The sequence below is a fragment of the Saccostrea cucullata genome, unplaced genomic scaffold (assembly GCF_032062105.1).
Source record: "Saccostrea cucullata isolate Sc308-1 unplaced genomic scaffold, CSIRO_AGI_Scuc_v1 ctg10820, whole genome shotgun sequence".
Lineage (NCBI taxonomy): Eukaryota > Metazoa > Mollusca > Bivalvia > Ostreida > Ostreidae > Saccostrea > Saccostrea cuccullata.
Window position 1 is genome coordinate 7076 of NW_026922863.1, and position 13424 is coordinate 20499.

At 34.2% G+C, this 13424-nt stretch overlaps 1 protein-coding gene across 1 annotated transcript; it reads left to right on the forward strand.

The window, feature by feature from the left end:
- Positions 1-673: 673 nt before the first annotated feature.
- Positions 674-12769, forward strand: LOC134262608 (protein spire homolog 1-like; the record flags this gene model as incomplete). Its single annotated transcript, XM_062744990.1, has 4 exons — positions 674-729; positions 6208-6417; positions 11000-11191; positions 12584-12769. Coding segments are annotated over 4 exons (644 nt in total), but the record flags the coding sequence as incomplete, so codon positions are not given.
- Positions 12770-13424: the final 655 nt, after the last annotated feature.

A 13424-nucleotide genomic window follows, 5' to 3' on the forward strand; every position in this document is an offset into this window, starting at 1 on the left:
ATTGATATATAGATCTAAATGACTTCATCTCGAGAAAAAAATGAGTCAAACTAAAAAATTTATTCATTTCCTAGTTAAACTCTAAATTTTTTTATGTATATGGTATTAAATTCATCATAAGGTAAAGACTTTATATTTATAATCAAGGACTTTGGAATATATATCTTTTAAAGCTTTCTCATTAGCATATGATTTAAAGCTATTTTGTAATGAAAATGGACACTAAAGAATATAATTTGAGTGAAAAATGGATTATTTTATCTGGTTGACATTTTAATGGCCTCTGTGAATTATTAGGCCTAAAAACCCTAAAGTTAATATTCAGACCAAGTCTACTATTTCCTTAGAACTTTGCAGATGAAATATGCAACATGTCCAAAACTTTTAAAATTATTAATAACTTTCTTTTTCAAATTATGCAATTAATGCAACTTGACTAAAAGTTGTGCATTTTGAATACAAAAATGCTTTTAAAAAATATTTGAACATGTTGATTGTATTTAAAATTTAAGTGGAGTTGTGTAATGCTTTAAAAGTCACATGTTAATTTATATTTGTTATAAGTATTAATGTATTTAAATTAAAACATTTGCTTTATTAATTGCTCATAAACTTCCTGACCAATAAATCAACCTACAAATGACTTACAGAATCTTCTTTTTTTAATTTTCAGTCCGCAGAAGAAACTCGGTGACAGGGAAAGACATTAAAGTTGTTACAGAGAGTGATGTAAGTATTATAAACAATGGGCTAGTACCCTTGGTGAAGTATAATGAGTTAGTGGTCTCTGTATTTAAAACAGTGCACCACCTATTTGAATATTAAGCAACATTACGGACATACAATTGGACAAATGGTGATGATTTTAAACAAGTAAAAAAAATTATACATATTTTGCTTTCTCAGATCCATAATGATGTATATGACCAAGTAACTGTTACATTCTTTTCTAGTTCATTATCATACAATAAAAAGTGTTAACTTAAACTACTAATTCTCCTCCCATTTTATCCAAATACCAGAAGATCTACCCTGTTTATCCTATTTACTGTCAAAATCTAGATGTTGACATTGAATCATACCCAAATAATTCCATGGCAATATTAAATTTATAAAATAAAAGTTGGGCCTGTTTTAATATTTACTGGTTTATGTTCTGTGGGACAGTGAAGCTTGTTGACATTTTATTCTGTCCATGCTCACCATTGCCGAGTTATCAGAGTTTCCTGAGATAAATTCCTCCTCAATGGTGATGATTGCTAGATGATTTGTTGACATTGTTCAGGCCTGATAAAGTACACATGGTGACAGGATCATGGCTACTAATCCTAATTCGTCCCCCTCACTATGGCTCCAAATTTGTGGTTCTCTGAATTACAGTTGAACTTTGATAGCTCGAACCCTGATGTCTCAAATATCATGGACAATTTCAAAGTGATTTGGAAGTCAAAACTGCTTATAATTCTTTAAGTATTTTTGACAACAATATCTCATATCCTTGCATATCTCAAAGTTTTTTTTTCCTTGGTCCCATTGAGTTCAGGTTAACAAGGTTGGATTATCCATGTACAGTAAAACCCATTTAGTACGAACACTGATATTGCGAATTTATGGATATAGCGAAGTTATCTTGGATCCCCAGCTATACAAATTTAACTAATTCCTTATACGGATATAATGAATTACGGATATAGCGAAGTGAAGGTCCCAGTGACTTCGTTATAACCCGAATTTTACTGTTTAACAGTATGTATATTATATATATAGTTTCATATGTTGGACAAGATATTTGTCCATCTCTTTGTCTTGAAGGCATGGAATTCATACAAGCAAGAATTCAAATTCTCAATATTACATATATCTCAAATTTCTCTTTTTATTCAGAGGATCATGACAAATATTTAAATACTAGTATATATTCTGTTATAAATTTTCTTTGCTTAAATTCTTGCATTTCATAATGCCATATAAATGTGATGTTTGCTTTACTGTGGGAATTTCGGTACTGTACATCAAATGTGGCTTTAAGGGGTGTAATTAAAACCCCCATTTGAACAAGAACACAAGTTGACAATGGATGACCTGACCTTATTTTCTGCTATAAATGTGATTACGATCTTTCTCACCACCTTTTTTCCTTTGGATCATGTTTCTGGACAAATTAACTCTTACGGTACCCCTTAATGAAAACAGAATCTTGTGTAACTCAGACCTTATGAATCTCTATAGTCATCTGATCATATAAGAATCTGTAGTCATTGTACGTGTTTGATCTACATGAAGCCTGACTGTGAATGCCTATTGTGGCTGAAGACAGGGAGTCTTGCTTGTAAACAAATCTTGTGGAACTGACCCAGGGGTCATACACAGTATAATTAACACAGACATGACAGAGACAGGTTTTATTTAGTGGTCTTAAAAGGCCGCAAATGTCAAAATATGGTTCAGCGATTTGACTGCAAGGATTAGCTTTTAAAAACTGACATCTTAGTACCGATTAACTGTCCACAGACAAAAGACTATAGCATGCCAACACAAACAGTAAGGGAAACTATGGCAACAGAAAACTACTGCAACCCCACCATTAATTCTCCTGAATACGAGCCCAGCCCGGAAGCTCTGAGAATTGCATAGGAGCTGCCTCCAATACATTGTTCACAGCTTGTTGAACTGTCAAGAAATGCTAGTTTATTGTCTTACAGTATACATTTACCCTCTTATCACCTACAGACATGAGTATTTTACAACCCAGTGTACTTTAAACCTGTCAAACAAGCTGAAATTCTGTTAAGTAATTGTCCTTAACTACATTACTGTAGAATATCTATCATGTGAGATGTGACATTATGGTATTGTGTTAGTCACCTATATACTGCTGGTTATTACTACTGTATTAATGACTTCTGTCACTGATGTGGTCAGGTTATAACTGGTCTACTTTGTCCCTGATTCTGTGGTCTGTGGTCACCCCACATAGCCTCTTGTCAGTGACCAATCATTAATGGTTTATTTTCCCCAGCTGTGCAGCACTTCATCTTGACACTGGTACCTAAGTATTAAAAGTGGTCATTGTCTCTGTTATATTGCCTGTGTATCAAACACCCCATAAGTCATAAACATTAACTACTGGTATTCAAAAGTTGATTGTAATACAGAACAGATAAAAAGGTTATGCTGTGAGGGTTCAAAATCATAAAAAGTACAAATAAAGGGAGGTAACTTCTGTTTATGGGAAAAACAACTTGTGGTGTAAATGTTTACTATATTTACTTTGTCAATAAATCAGTGAATTCAAGAAATGGTAAAAAGGTTTTCAATTAACATGATAAAACTAGAAATTTAAGAGTTAACTACCAGCCTGCGGAATGATATTAATTATGTAAATATTCCTGTATATTGTGATTTGTTGACAAATAATGTCCTATTGTTTTTAATTAATTGTTAAATATCCAATTGCTTTAAATATGATATCTTGAGTGTCATAAAAAATTTACTTTGATTTAAAAGTTTGAAAGTGAGGGAAAATGTAGTATTCATAATGATCAAAACCTTGACACCAATTAAGTGTAATTTCTTTTGCAGTTATATATCGTACCAGTATACAAATTGTCATAACCATCACGGGACACTTAGCCAAGAAAATTTTCTTATGTGGCTGAGAAATACTCATAAAAGAAATATGTAGATCTAAAATATCACACCCGAAATTTCATGAAGTATAAAGATTTACATTATATATTTATTTACTAGCTGTGGAAATTGACATTTATATTAGGATCGAGATGCAGATCTTTTTACCTTTGGGGCAGTACTGGTAACCTGAATAAAATGTTGATATTCAATTTAGAAAACCAACATGTTTTGTGGGAACACAAAAAGTCAGGAGGTTTATTTGCTTTTCATTTGTGCTAGATAATTTCACTTTTTCCAAGACATTTCACAATTTTGAAACATCCTAGGGTTTGAATAAAAGAATATTTTTTAAAAAGCTAATAGGATTGCATTTTCTTCAATTGTTGGTCAGTCGGAATTTAAGCCTCTATTGTCCCTACACTTGGAGATAGCGGCCATCTTTAGATTACTAAGTGGATTTAACGCTGCAGAGAAAATTAGCCTTTCTTTTCTTAATATACACTTATGTGTAAACTGTCATCTAAATAAACCTTTGTATACATGTCATTTTATCTAAATCTCCTAATGACATCCCAGTTCCTGCTATATACTCTACAGAACTCTGATGACTTAGCCTGATTCTAGCTACATGTATATACTACAGGAATATTCTTTTTATAATTTATAACTTGGTGCTTACATCAGTTTTTATCTCTGTATGCATATTAGCTGTCAAGTGAGAGATGTACTACATCTCTGTACCAGTGTGTATACATAAAAAAACTAATATTACCTTATTAAATCCAAAGATTTACTATGGCCACAACTGGTTTGATCATGTTTATGTATGCAACCATTCTTTAAGGAAACATATTTATTTAACTTATCCTTGATTTGTTGTTTTTATTCCAAACTCTGTTTAGTTTTGATTTCCAAATCATGCTAAGTGATAAAATCTGTAAGCTATATGTCTTAAAAACACATTACATAATTTCAATAAGGTAAGTGTTGGTTCTCTGTTAGTTTGGTGACAATTCTGTAGAAAAGGGAACCAGGGGGCACAGCAATAGAGCCATTTAAAACCCTTAACATCACCAAGTGACAGAATTACGTAATACAAACATCTTGACCTCTCACACATTCCTGTTTTCCTTGTTGTAGTCTTTAAACTGTGTATTTTTGATCATAATAGATAAGTTTTACCTTATGGTGGCAAACCAGGCAAAACTTTAGGTAGTCCGTCATTTTAATGGAATGGTTTTTATCAAATGAAATGTAAATTTCCAGAATATCAAATGTAATTTTGTCTTTGCATATTTGATGAATATTTTGAAACAAGTGAAGAGGGTAAATAATATTGGTAAAAGATCAAAATTAATTCTTTTTTGAATTGGCATTCCTATTACAACAGGTTTTTCTTATCCAAAATCTTTAAAGAAACATAAGAATGTTCAGTTATAAGTGACTGGACTAAACTATAATTTAGTATAGCTTACAATCTAGTTTAGAGAGAGATCTAAGGTCATAGATGTGCCGTTTGATATTTCTTGTATGATTAGAACTTTATAGTAATTGCCAGGTAAATATTATAAAGTGTGTGTAATGAATTAGCAACTGAACAGGTATCAGGGAAAGTTTTTATAATTTTATTGCAAATAAAAACAACTTTGGTCAGTATTTCAGCATTGTTTTGGAAACAAAATGGCTGTTAAGGGTTGCTGTGTTTAGAAAGTCTTGATCAGTTCCTAGCTTCTTGTTTTCTAGGTTTTGATTGGTTAATTCTATGCTGTGTTTTACAGGCTTTGATTGGTTCATGCTATGCTGTGTTTTACAGGCCTTGATTGGTTAATTCTATACTATGTTTTACAGGCTTTGATTGGTTGATTCTATGCTATGTTTTACAGACCTTGATTGGTTAATTCTGTGTTATGTTTTACAGGCCTTGATTATTTCATTCTATGCTGTGTTTTACAGGCCTTGATTGGTTCAATCTATGCTGTGTTTTACAGGCCTTGATTGGTTAATTCTATGCTATGTTTAACAGGCCTTGATTGGTTGATTCTTTATAATGCTGTGTTTTACAGGCCTTGATTGGTTAATTCTATGCTATGTTCTATTCTATGCTATGTTTTACAGGCCTTGAGTGGTTCCTGCTGTGCTGTGTTTTACAGGCTGGTCTCTATTGGTTCAATCTATGCTGTGTGTGTTTTACAGGACTTGATAGGTTCTTGTTATGCTTTGTTTCATAAGTTTAGTTTATGTGATGCTAAATTTTACAAGCCTTAATATGTTTAAACTCTGCTTTGTTTTACAGGCTATGGTTTATGCTTTGCTTTGTTTTACAGGCTATGGGTTCATGCTCTGCTCTCTTTTACAGGCTATCCAGGCTCTGGGAGTGGTTATCTACCATGCTCTGCCCTGTGATATTGGTTTATGCCCTGCTTTGTTTTACAGGCTATGGGTTCATGCTGTGCTCTCTTTTACAGGCTATCCAGGCATTGGGAGTGGTTATCTACCATGCTCTGCCCTGTTATATTGGTTCATGCTTTGCTTTGTTTTACAGGCTATGGGTTCATGCTGTGCTCTCTTTTACAGGCTATCCAGGCCCTTGGAGTGGTTATCTACCATGCTCTGGACTACGGACTCCAGGAATCCGAGGAGCGACACCTCAGTCACAGCCTGGAACATCTCCTGGAGGTGATGATAAATCCAGATGAGGAAGATGATGAGGAATTACAGAATGCGTGCGACGAGGGGATCGAGAAAGACGCCAAGGAGGGGTACACGTTCGCAGACATTATTGTGGTACGTAGCTCCACAGGAGTATTTTTTATGCATAACTGTGGCTTGCATTTAGGGTTCCCAACATATCATCAAAATTTTCCTGTAGTAAATAAGAAAGACTTTTATCTTATTACAAAATTTACTATTAGCAGTATAGATGTACTGTTGTCTATGGGTGTATTATGGAAGTTCATTCTTCCATGATGAGCCTTAATTCTTTTAATCAGGCAGGTCAGGAAGACAATTTTTATATGGCTGGTCCACTCCATAAAGTAAAATTGGATTAACTTGTATCCTTGGTAGGATGACTCACTGTAATTCTCAACTATAGTGTTAGTTGACTGAACCAGAATCATACAATATCAAATACATGCATGTGTAAAACAAATCAGTTTCACCCACAGTACATGTATTAGAAATGGGGCATAGACACAATGTGAATCAAGTACATTTTTAATCCAGTTTAAGCTAATCAGCTAAATCTGATATGGACTGGTGTTGATTTTTACAGGAGGCTTTTGTTTGAATTTCAATTCAAATTCATTCATAACCTTAAAGAGTGGTGAAAATCTAAATGAACCTCATAGATAAAGGAAATTTCGGTATTTTTTATCTAATTCAATACAGATCAGTCAAATGATAAAAACCTAACAAAATAACCAGATAATTAGGACAGATATAAAAGACAGATCTCCTGGAATGAGTAGAGACAACTGTTAAACCAGTTCAAATAAAAACTTCCTTTTTGATGTCAAGTCTACAAGACCTGTAAGTTTTTATAGGAGACAGTTGTCAAACCCAACCCACACCTGAACAAACAAGATCTCAAACAGTCCTTTAATAAAATCTGAACTTCTTATTCCTTAGTTATTATTGATGGGTCCAAAGTTTGTAAATACCTGAAAAGGAAGCTGAGATGAGTCCAAATTAAGATAAGAAGGTGATCCCCCCACCCCTTCCCCAGTGTTGATAAGAAAGCTTACCTATTGATTTTTTGGTCTGGGTTTTTATAGTTTAAGTGTTTTGAATCAAAAGTTTGAAGAACATAAGCTTTATGATAGTATTGAGAGATATTTGGTCTGAATTTCTTTTAACATTCTTCTCAATATAGAAGTGAATGTTGTGTAGAAATTGATTTGAGATGAATGTATGATTGAACAAACAAAATTGAAAGTGACAGGTGTTTCATTCAGGTACATTTATAGTTTAAATATGTGGACTTGACTATAAGGAATACTAAATGTTTGGACTTCTAAATATACTTCTTTATAGTGTCAACCAAAGAGGGAAAAATAACAATATAACCTTCACAAGTATTTTAATGGCAGAGTGTATATTTTGAAGCACAGGGGTGTTGAGTTTTTCCATTAACAGTAGATAAACTGAATTAAAATTCCAGGCATGGAGAAGACCGTATTTTATCAGAATTTGGCAACACTAATGAAATCTGGTCAGGTATAGCTAGGAATCGATTGATCATTACATTCAGGTGTACCCCTTCAGTGATTAGGAAGGCTTCAAATTCTGACATGAAATATTTATGTGTACCTAGTTTTTCCATGATAAAATTTCACAGATTTTAAGCCTTGTCAATACTTAGATATATATCAGGTTTAATCAATCATCTACAAAATAGTAAGTTAATTTCAATGTAGACAAATGTGAAAGGTTATTGTAATTGATGTTGATGGTACAGAAATGAACGGAGAGATGAGACAAATGTTTAGGGGTAAAGGCCCACTCAAATTCCACAAATATTTCTATACAAAAGTTTTAATTTGTTCTCTGTATATGTACCTATAGAGAGATGAAATTAGTAAGGCGTTTTCCATCATTGTGATAAATAGGGATGAATTAAACCAGTCCGCAACAGATGGTTGGGACAGTTTATGTTTCCTTTAGGAGATTCCACACTTTGACAAGACGGTCCTCTGCCATTTATATAAAAGAACATCTACATTTAGAGACAATAATTGTCTCCCATCAATCAACATGTTAAACTCAGGTAGATAGCTCCACTTAGAAAAGCTGAATCATTTCAAATTGTATGGAGTGGAGGGGAAATTGCATAGAAATATGAGCTTTGATTAGCCTTATTTTTCAATTCTTCGAACTGAGGTGTTCGGGTCTTGGTGACATTACCACTGCATAATAACCAAATAAGGAAGATTTGTCTACAGAGATTGCATCTCAGCTTCTTAGGTTATATCCTTATTTGTAAGACAACCTTAAAATGACATTGACTTCACAGTACACATAAAAAAATGGTTCACAACTGAAGCATCACATTGCAATTTTGTCCTAGGTGACTCAGATATATTTATATTACATGTAAAAATAAAATAATTCATAGAAGCAGTACATGCTGACCTTAATTACTTCTAGCACCTGAGTGCTAATTGTAAAATTATGCTTGATATTTATTGTACAAAGTTATTTAAAAATACATATCCATTGAATTATTAAATTTTGTTGAAAAAGTGTGTATTAAAATATATGAGGTATATTAAAGGTAGTTTTGCTAAATTGACTAAATGTAATTGTGTATGAACTACAAATTACACATGACATATGAGCAGTGCTGTGCCTTTTAAATTTTAATTGCAACTAGTGATCAAAGGGTTTTTTAAAAAATTGTAATCTGAAAACAATTTTTCAAGGTTAGTTTCACCCTTTTGATTGTTACTGAGTGTTTCTAATATCCAGACCAAGATATGTGTATTGCTTTTAATGGTACAAAGTCACGCAAAGATTTTCTTTAGGACAACATATTAAAAAACAACAAACACGAGTCTGAAATTAAATTTCCAACTGTTCAAATATAAACACTTATGAATGAGTAGCAGTTAGTCATAGAAATATTTGAAATGGAATGTGATTTACATTTTTACAACATTATCATGATTATACAATTATATTAAAACGTGTTAGTCATAAGATATTTGTTATACAGTTTGTTAACAAATGTGAAAATGAAACCAAGAAAATGTAAAAATATGTGTGGTAAAACCATTAGCCTTGAATTTCTTTGGTGAAACTGCATCTGTAAGCAGATGTATATGAGTTGGATACAATGTCCACCTGCATTAGTTGTCATCTTTGTGCACTCAAAGAAAAGAATTTCAGTGATGCCTGTTCTGTTGTATTGATTTGATATGGCAGGTTTCACCACATTATACAGATTCAGTCTCAAATATGTATGAATGACCTTGACCTGAAAAGTTAGAACTGCCATGGACCCAGGACTTTTAGAACATTTATTTAATTTTAAGCAAATATGACCCATGTAACAGTAACTTTTTTGGAAGCAAAATGGACTTAGCACCAGTGTTACTTAATGATAATGGCTGTTGGGCTGGAGTAATTTTGATATCTGGCTATCATTTAACATTGATGTTCATTGTACATGTATACCACTTGTTTGATTGGCACTTCAAATTGAAATTTATGGCCTAAATCTTTTTGGTAGGAATATGACAGACACAAAAATACTTAATTGATAAAATGCACCTGTAATCTCCATTATCAAGAAAAACCCTGACAAGGAATAAACAAAGTTTTTGACTAATGCATGTAAAAACAGTTTGCCATGTGAGGTATTGATACCCTGTCCTATCAGAGTGTTAGTTTATCAGAGGAGGGTGGCCCCCCACCAGATCTTGTTTAATCCTGTTGTTCTTCACTAATCTAGCTGTGGGGGATTTTGTCACCAATCTCCGCTGTCTAAGCAGTTTGTTTGTTTGTACTTAACTGACCGGATGTCATTGGACATTCTGTTCCTGTGTCCACCTTAACAATAACGTGACCTCAGGATTCCATAGAATAATAAGAGCCACCAATATTTGATTTGTTACACATCAATTTATTTTATCTGGGATAGGGCGAAATTATGATCATAATGTGTGATTTTATCATTATACTATAGACTGAATGTATTGGGAAAAATAGAATCAATACAAGCATTTATATTACCGGTATTAGAATATAAGAATGTATTGCAGGTTGTTTGACAAATTAATGCATCTACTTTTCTTAAGAAGCGTCAAACAAGAAAAAAAAATATCTTTCATGCAACAAGCAACACTGCAGTATGTTAGCTGTATTATGATGAAATTGAGCGAATTGCTTATTTGGAAATGGTAAACATACTTTAAAGAGAGAAGGATTGATCCCTTGAAGCAGAGAGAATGTTTATCTTGGTATGCAATAAAATAAACAGTTCCTCAGGGTTTGAAAGTAAGACAGGAACTCCACAAAGATATTTTGCCTGAATATTTCTATGAGATAATCAATTAGACATAAACCAACCACTATGCAGACAGTGCAGTATGCCAAATCATTTTGAATTTGTATTGAGTATCTAATTATTTAATGTTTTATCCATAAATTTTATTCATAGCAATTTAAACAGCTTCTTAGGTGACCCCAATCCCCCTTCCCACATCCAACTATGGATGAAATCAGGGTGGGACATGGTATTCTTGAAAAATTTTGAATAAGTTCCATCTCTAATCTTTATGATTTAAATTTTACAGTATTAAATATAAAGTCAAACAATGTAATTGTAATGTAATTATATTCTAATTCTTTGTATGGCTTTCAGTTGTGTTCCCAGCACATTTCCAGTGACCTCAATGTGGGTCAGCACTACAAGGCAGTGTGTAAGGCCCTGGTGGCCGAGGCAGAAGAACTACTTACCTTCCTCAACAGAATCTCCTCAGGCAAGAAACAGCTGGAGAAGGTGGTACAGGACGAGGACCAGGCCAGGCTCGAGGAGCTACAGAGGTCTGACTGGGTAGGTCCAGCAATTAGTCTGTAGTTCAGGGGGGGGGGATCAGGCGAGGCTCGAGGAGCTACAGAGGTCTGACTGGGTAGGTCCAGCATTGTCTGTAGTTCAGGGGGGTAGTACAGCATTGTCTATAGTTCAGGATTGAAAGATGTAGGTCCAGCATTTACTATAGGTCATAGAGGTAGAGCAGAGCTTGAGCTACAGAGGTTCTGACTCTTTAGTTTAGAGGGGATCGTCAAGCATTGCTTAATGAGCTACAGAGGTCTGACTGGGTACAGTGTAGGTCCAGCGGTCCAGCATTGTCAACAGTTCAGGGGGGGGGGGGGGGGGGGGTAGGCAAGGCTGGAGGAGCTACAAAGGTTTCATTGGGTAGGTCCAGTGTTGTCTTTAAGTTCAGGGGGATAGGGCAAGTTTGAGGAGCTACAGAGGTCTGACTGGGTTAGGTCAAGTGTTGTCTATTGTTCAGAGAGATATGAAGATATGGCATTGTCTAGTTCTGGGGGGAGGGGGGATTAGAGAGAGGTAGGTCCAGCATCTGCTTCAGGCTAGTTGTTGGGGGGAGAGGGGTTCAGCATTGTCTATAGTTCTTGGTGATAAGAAAGATGTGTATCACAGCATTATCTCCTATTATTATAAATTGAGAAATTGCATTTCTTTCTGGTAATGAATTGTGTCCCAAAAATTCCTAATGTAACTAAAGATTCCTGCAGTGTTGACAAAATGGACTTTTGGAATTTCTATTATTTATATGATTTTGGACAGATAAATAAGAATGGTCTTAAATAACATGAGATCAGGTTAATAATAAATGACACTCATTACTAAAGCATCATATGATGAAGATATAGCAACTTTGGAAGCCCACAGAATTTTTAATGCCTATCTTTGGTGAGGTTTGTGAAGATGCCAACTGAGTGAAACATTTGAGAGTTTCTATTGATCAGGTGGATTTCTGCTTTGTCAGTGGTTTGGGTTTTGGTCTGAGTGTTTGGTTCATGAAGCTGTAATTATACAGAATGATATACCAGGGTTAGGGCTGGAAAGTCAGGCTAATAAGGATATTGATCTCCGACCACCAAACTGAGAAATCCATTACCTACAAATATACAGTAAATATCAGGGCTATTAAACAGGCAAAAAAAAATCACAGAAAATTATATCATGAAATGTATGAATTAATGAAATGATTATCACATAATTGGTACAGCATTTGTAATACACCAGTATTTTGGGCAGTATGGGTGAGATGGGAGATTGCCCAAACACTTTTGAAAAAGTTTGTTTGGTTTCTGTTGAAGAGCAATGCTTTTTGGTAAGATACACTAGCTATAAAAAGTTAAACTTAATTTTTTTGTTTGTTTGGTTAACACCAATGTAGCATGATCTCCCTTTTTTCAGGCTCGATTATGGGTGCAGATTATGAAGGAACTAAGACGAGGGGTCAGGTTAAAGGCAGTGGAGCACATCACAACGCCAACAGAGTATGAGTTAACTCCCTTTGAAATCCTTCTGGACGACATCAAATCTCATCGCTACACCCTCAACAAAGTCATGGTAACTGTTCAATTGGTTTCTTTTGAGTGATGATAAATTAATTATGAAAAAAAAGAATGGATTATGTTTTGATGGCATGAAAGCATGGTGTCTTTTTTTTTATACGCCCGTCTTAAGACGGGACGTATTATGTTATAGGCTTCATGTCCGTCTGTCCATTCGTGTCCGGCTCATAACTTTAATACTATTAGGCCTAGGATTATCAAACTTTGTCAACTGATAGTTCTTGGGTAGACGGTGTGTCGCGCACAAAAAGTAGGTCGCTCTGACCTTTAATAAAGATGCTATAGCCAAATATGGAAAAATCCTGTCGGGCTCATAACTAGAAAACTGTTAGACCTAGAGCTTTCAAACTTGGCAAAAGTATACATCTATGGTAGAAGGTGTGTTGCGGCCTATTTCAAGGTCACTGTGACCTTTACTTATAGTGATTATATTTAAAATACTAAGTCTTTTAAATTTTAAACTTCATAATCCTAAAAAATGTAAAAATATAGTAGTATCCTTATTAAAAAATGTTAAATTAAGTAAAAACTTATTTTTTCATCATATACTTTACAGCAATCTGTAACGAATGTTAATATTTTGAGAGGAATTCAGTTTGTCCCATGGGCATGATTATCAAGCACTGGTCAAGGAGAATTTTGATAGCAGAAATGTGCATGTCAAGTTAGAGAGAAATTAA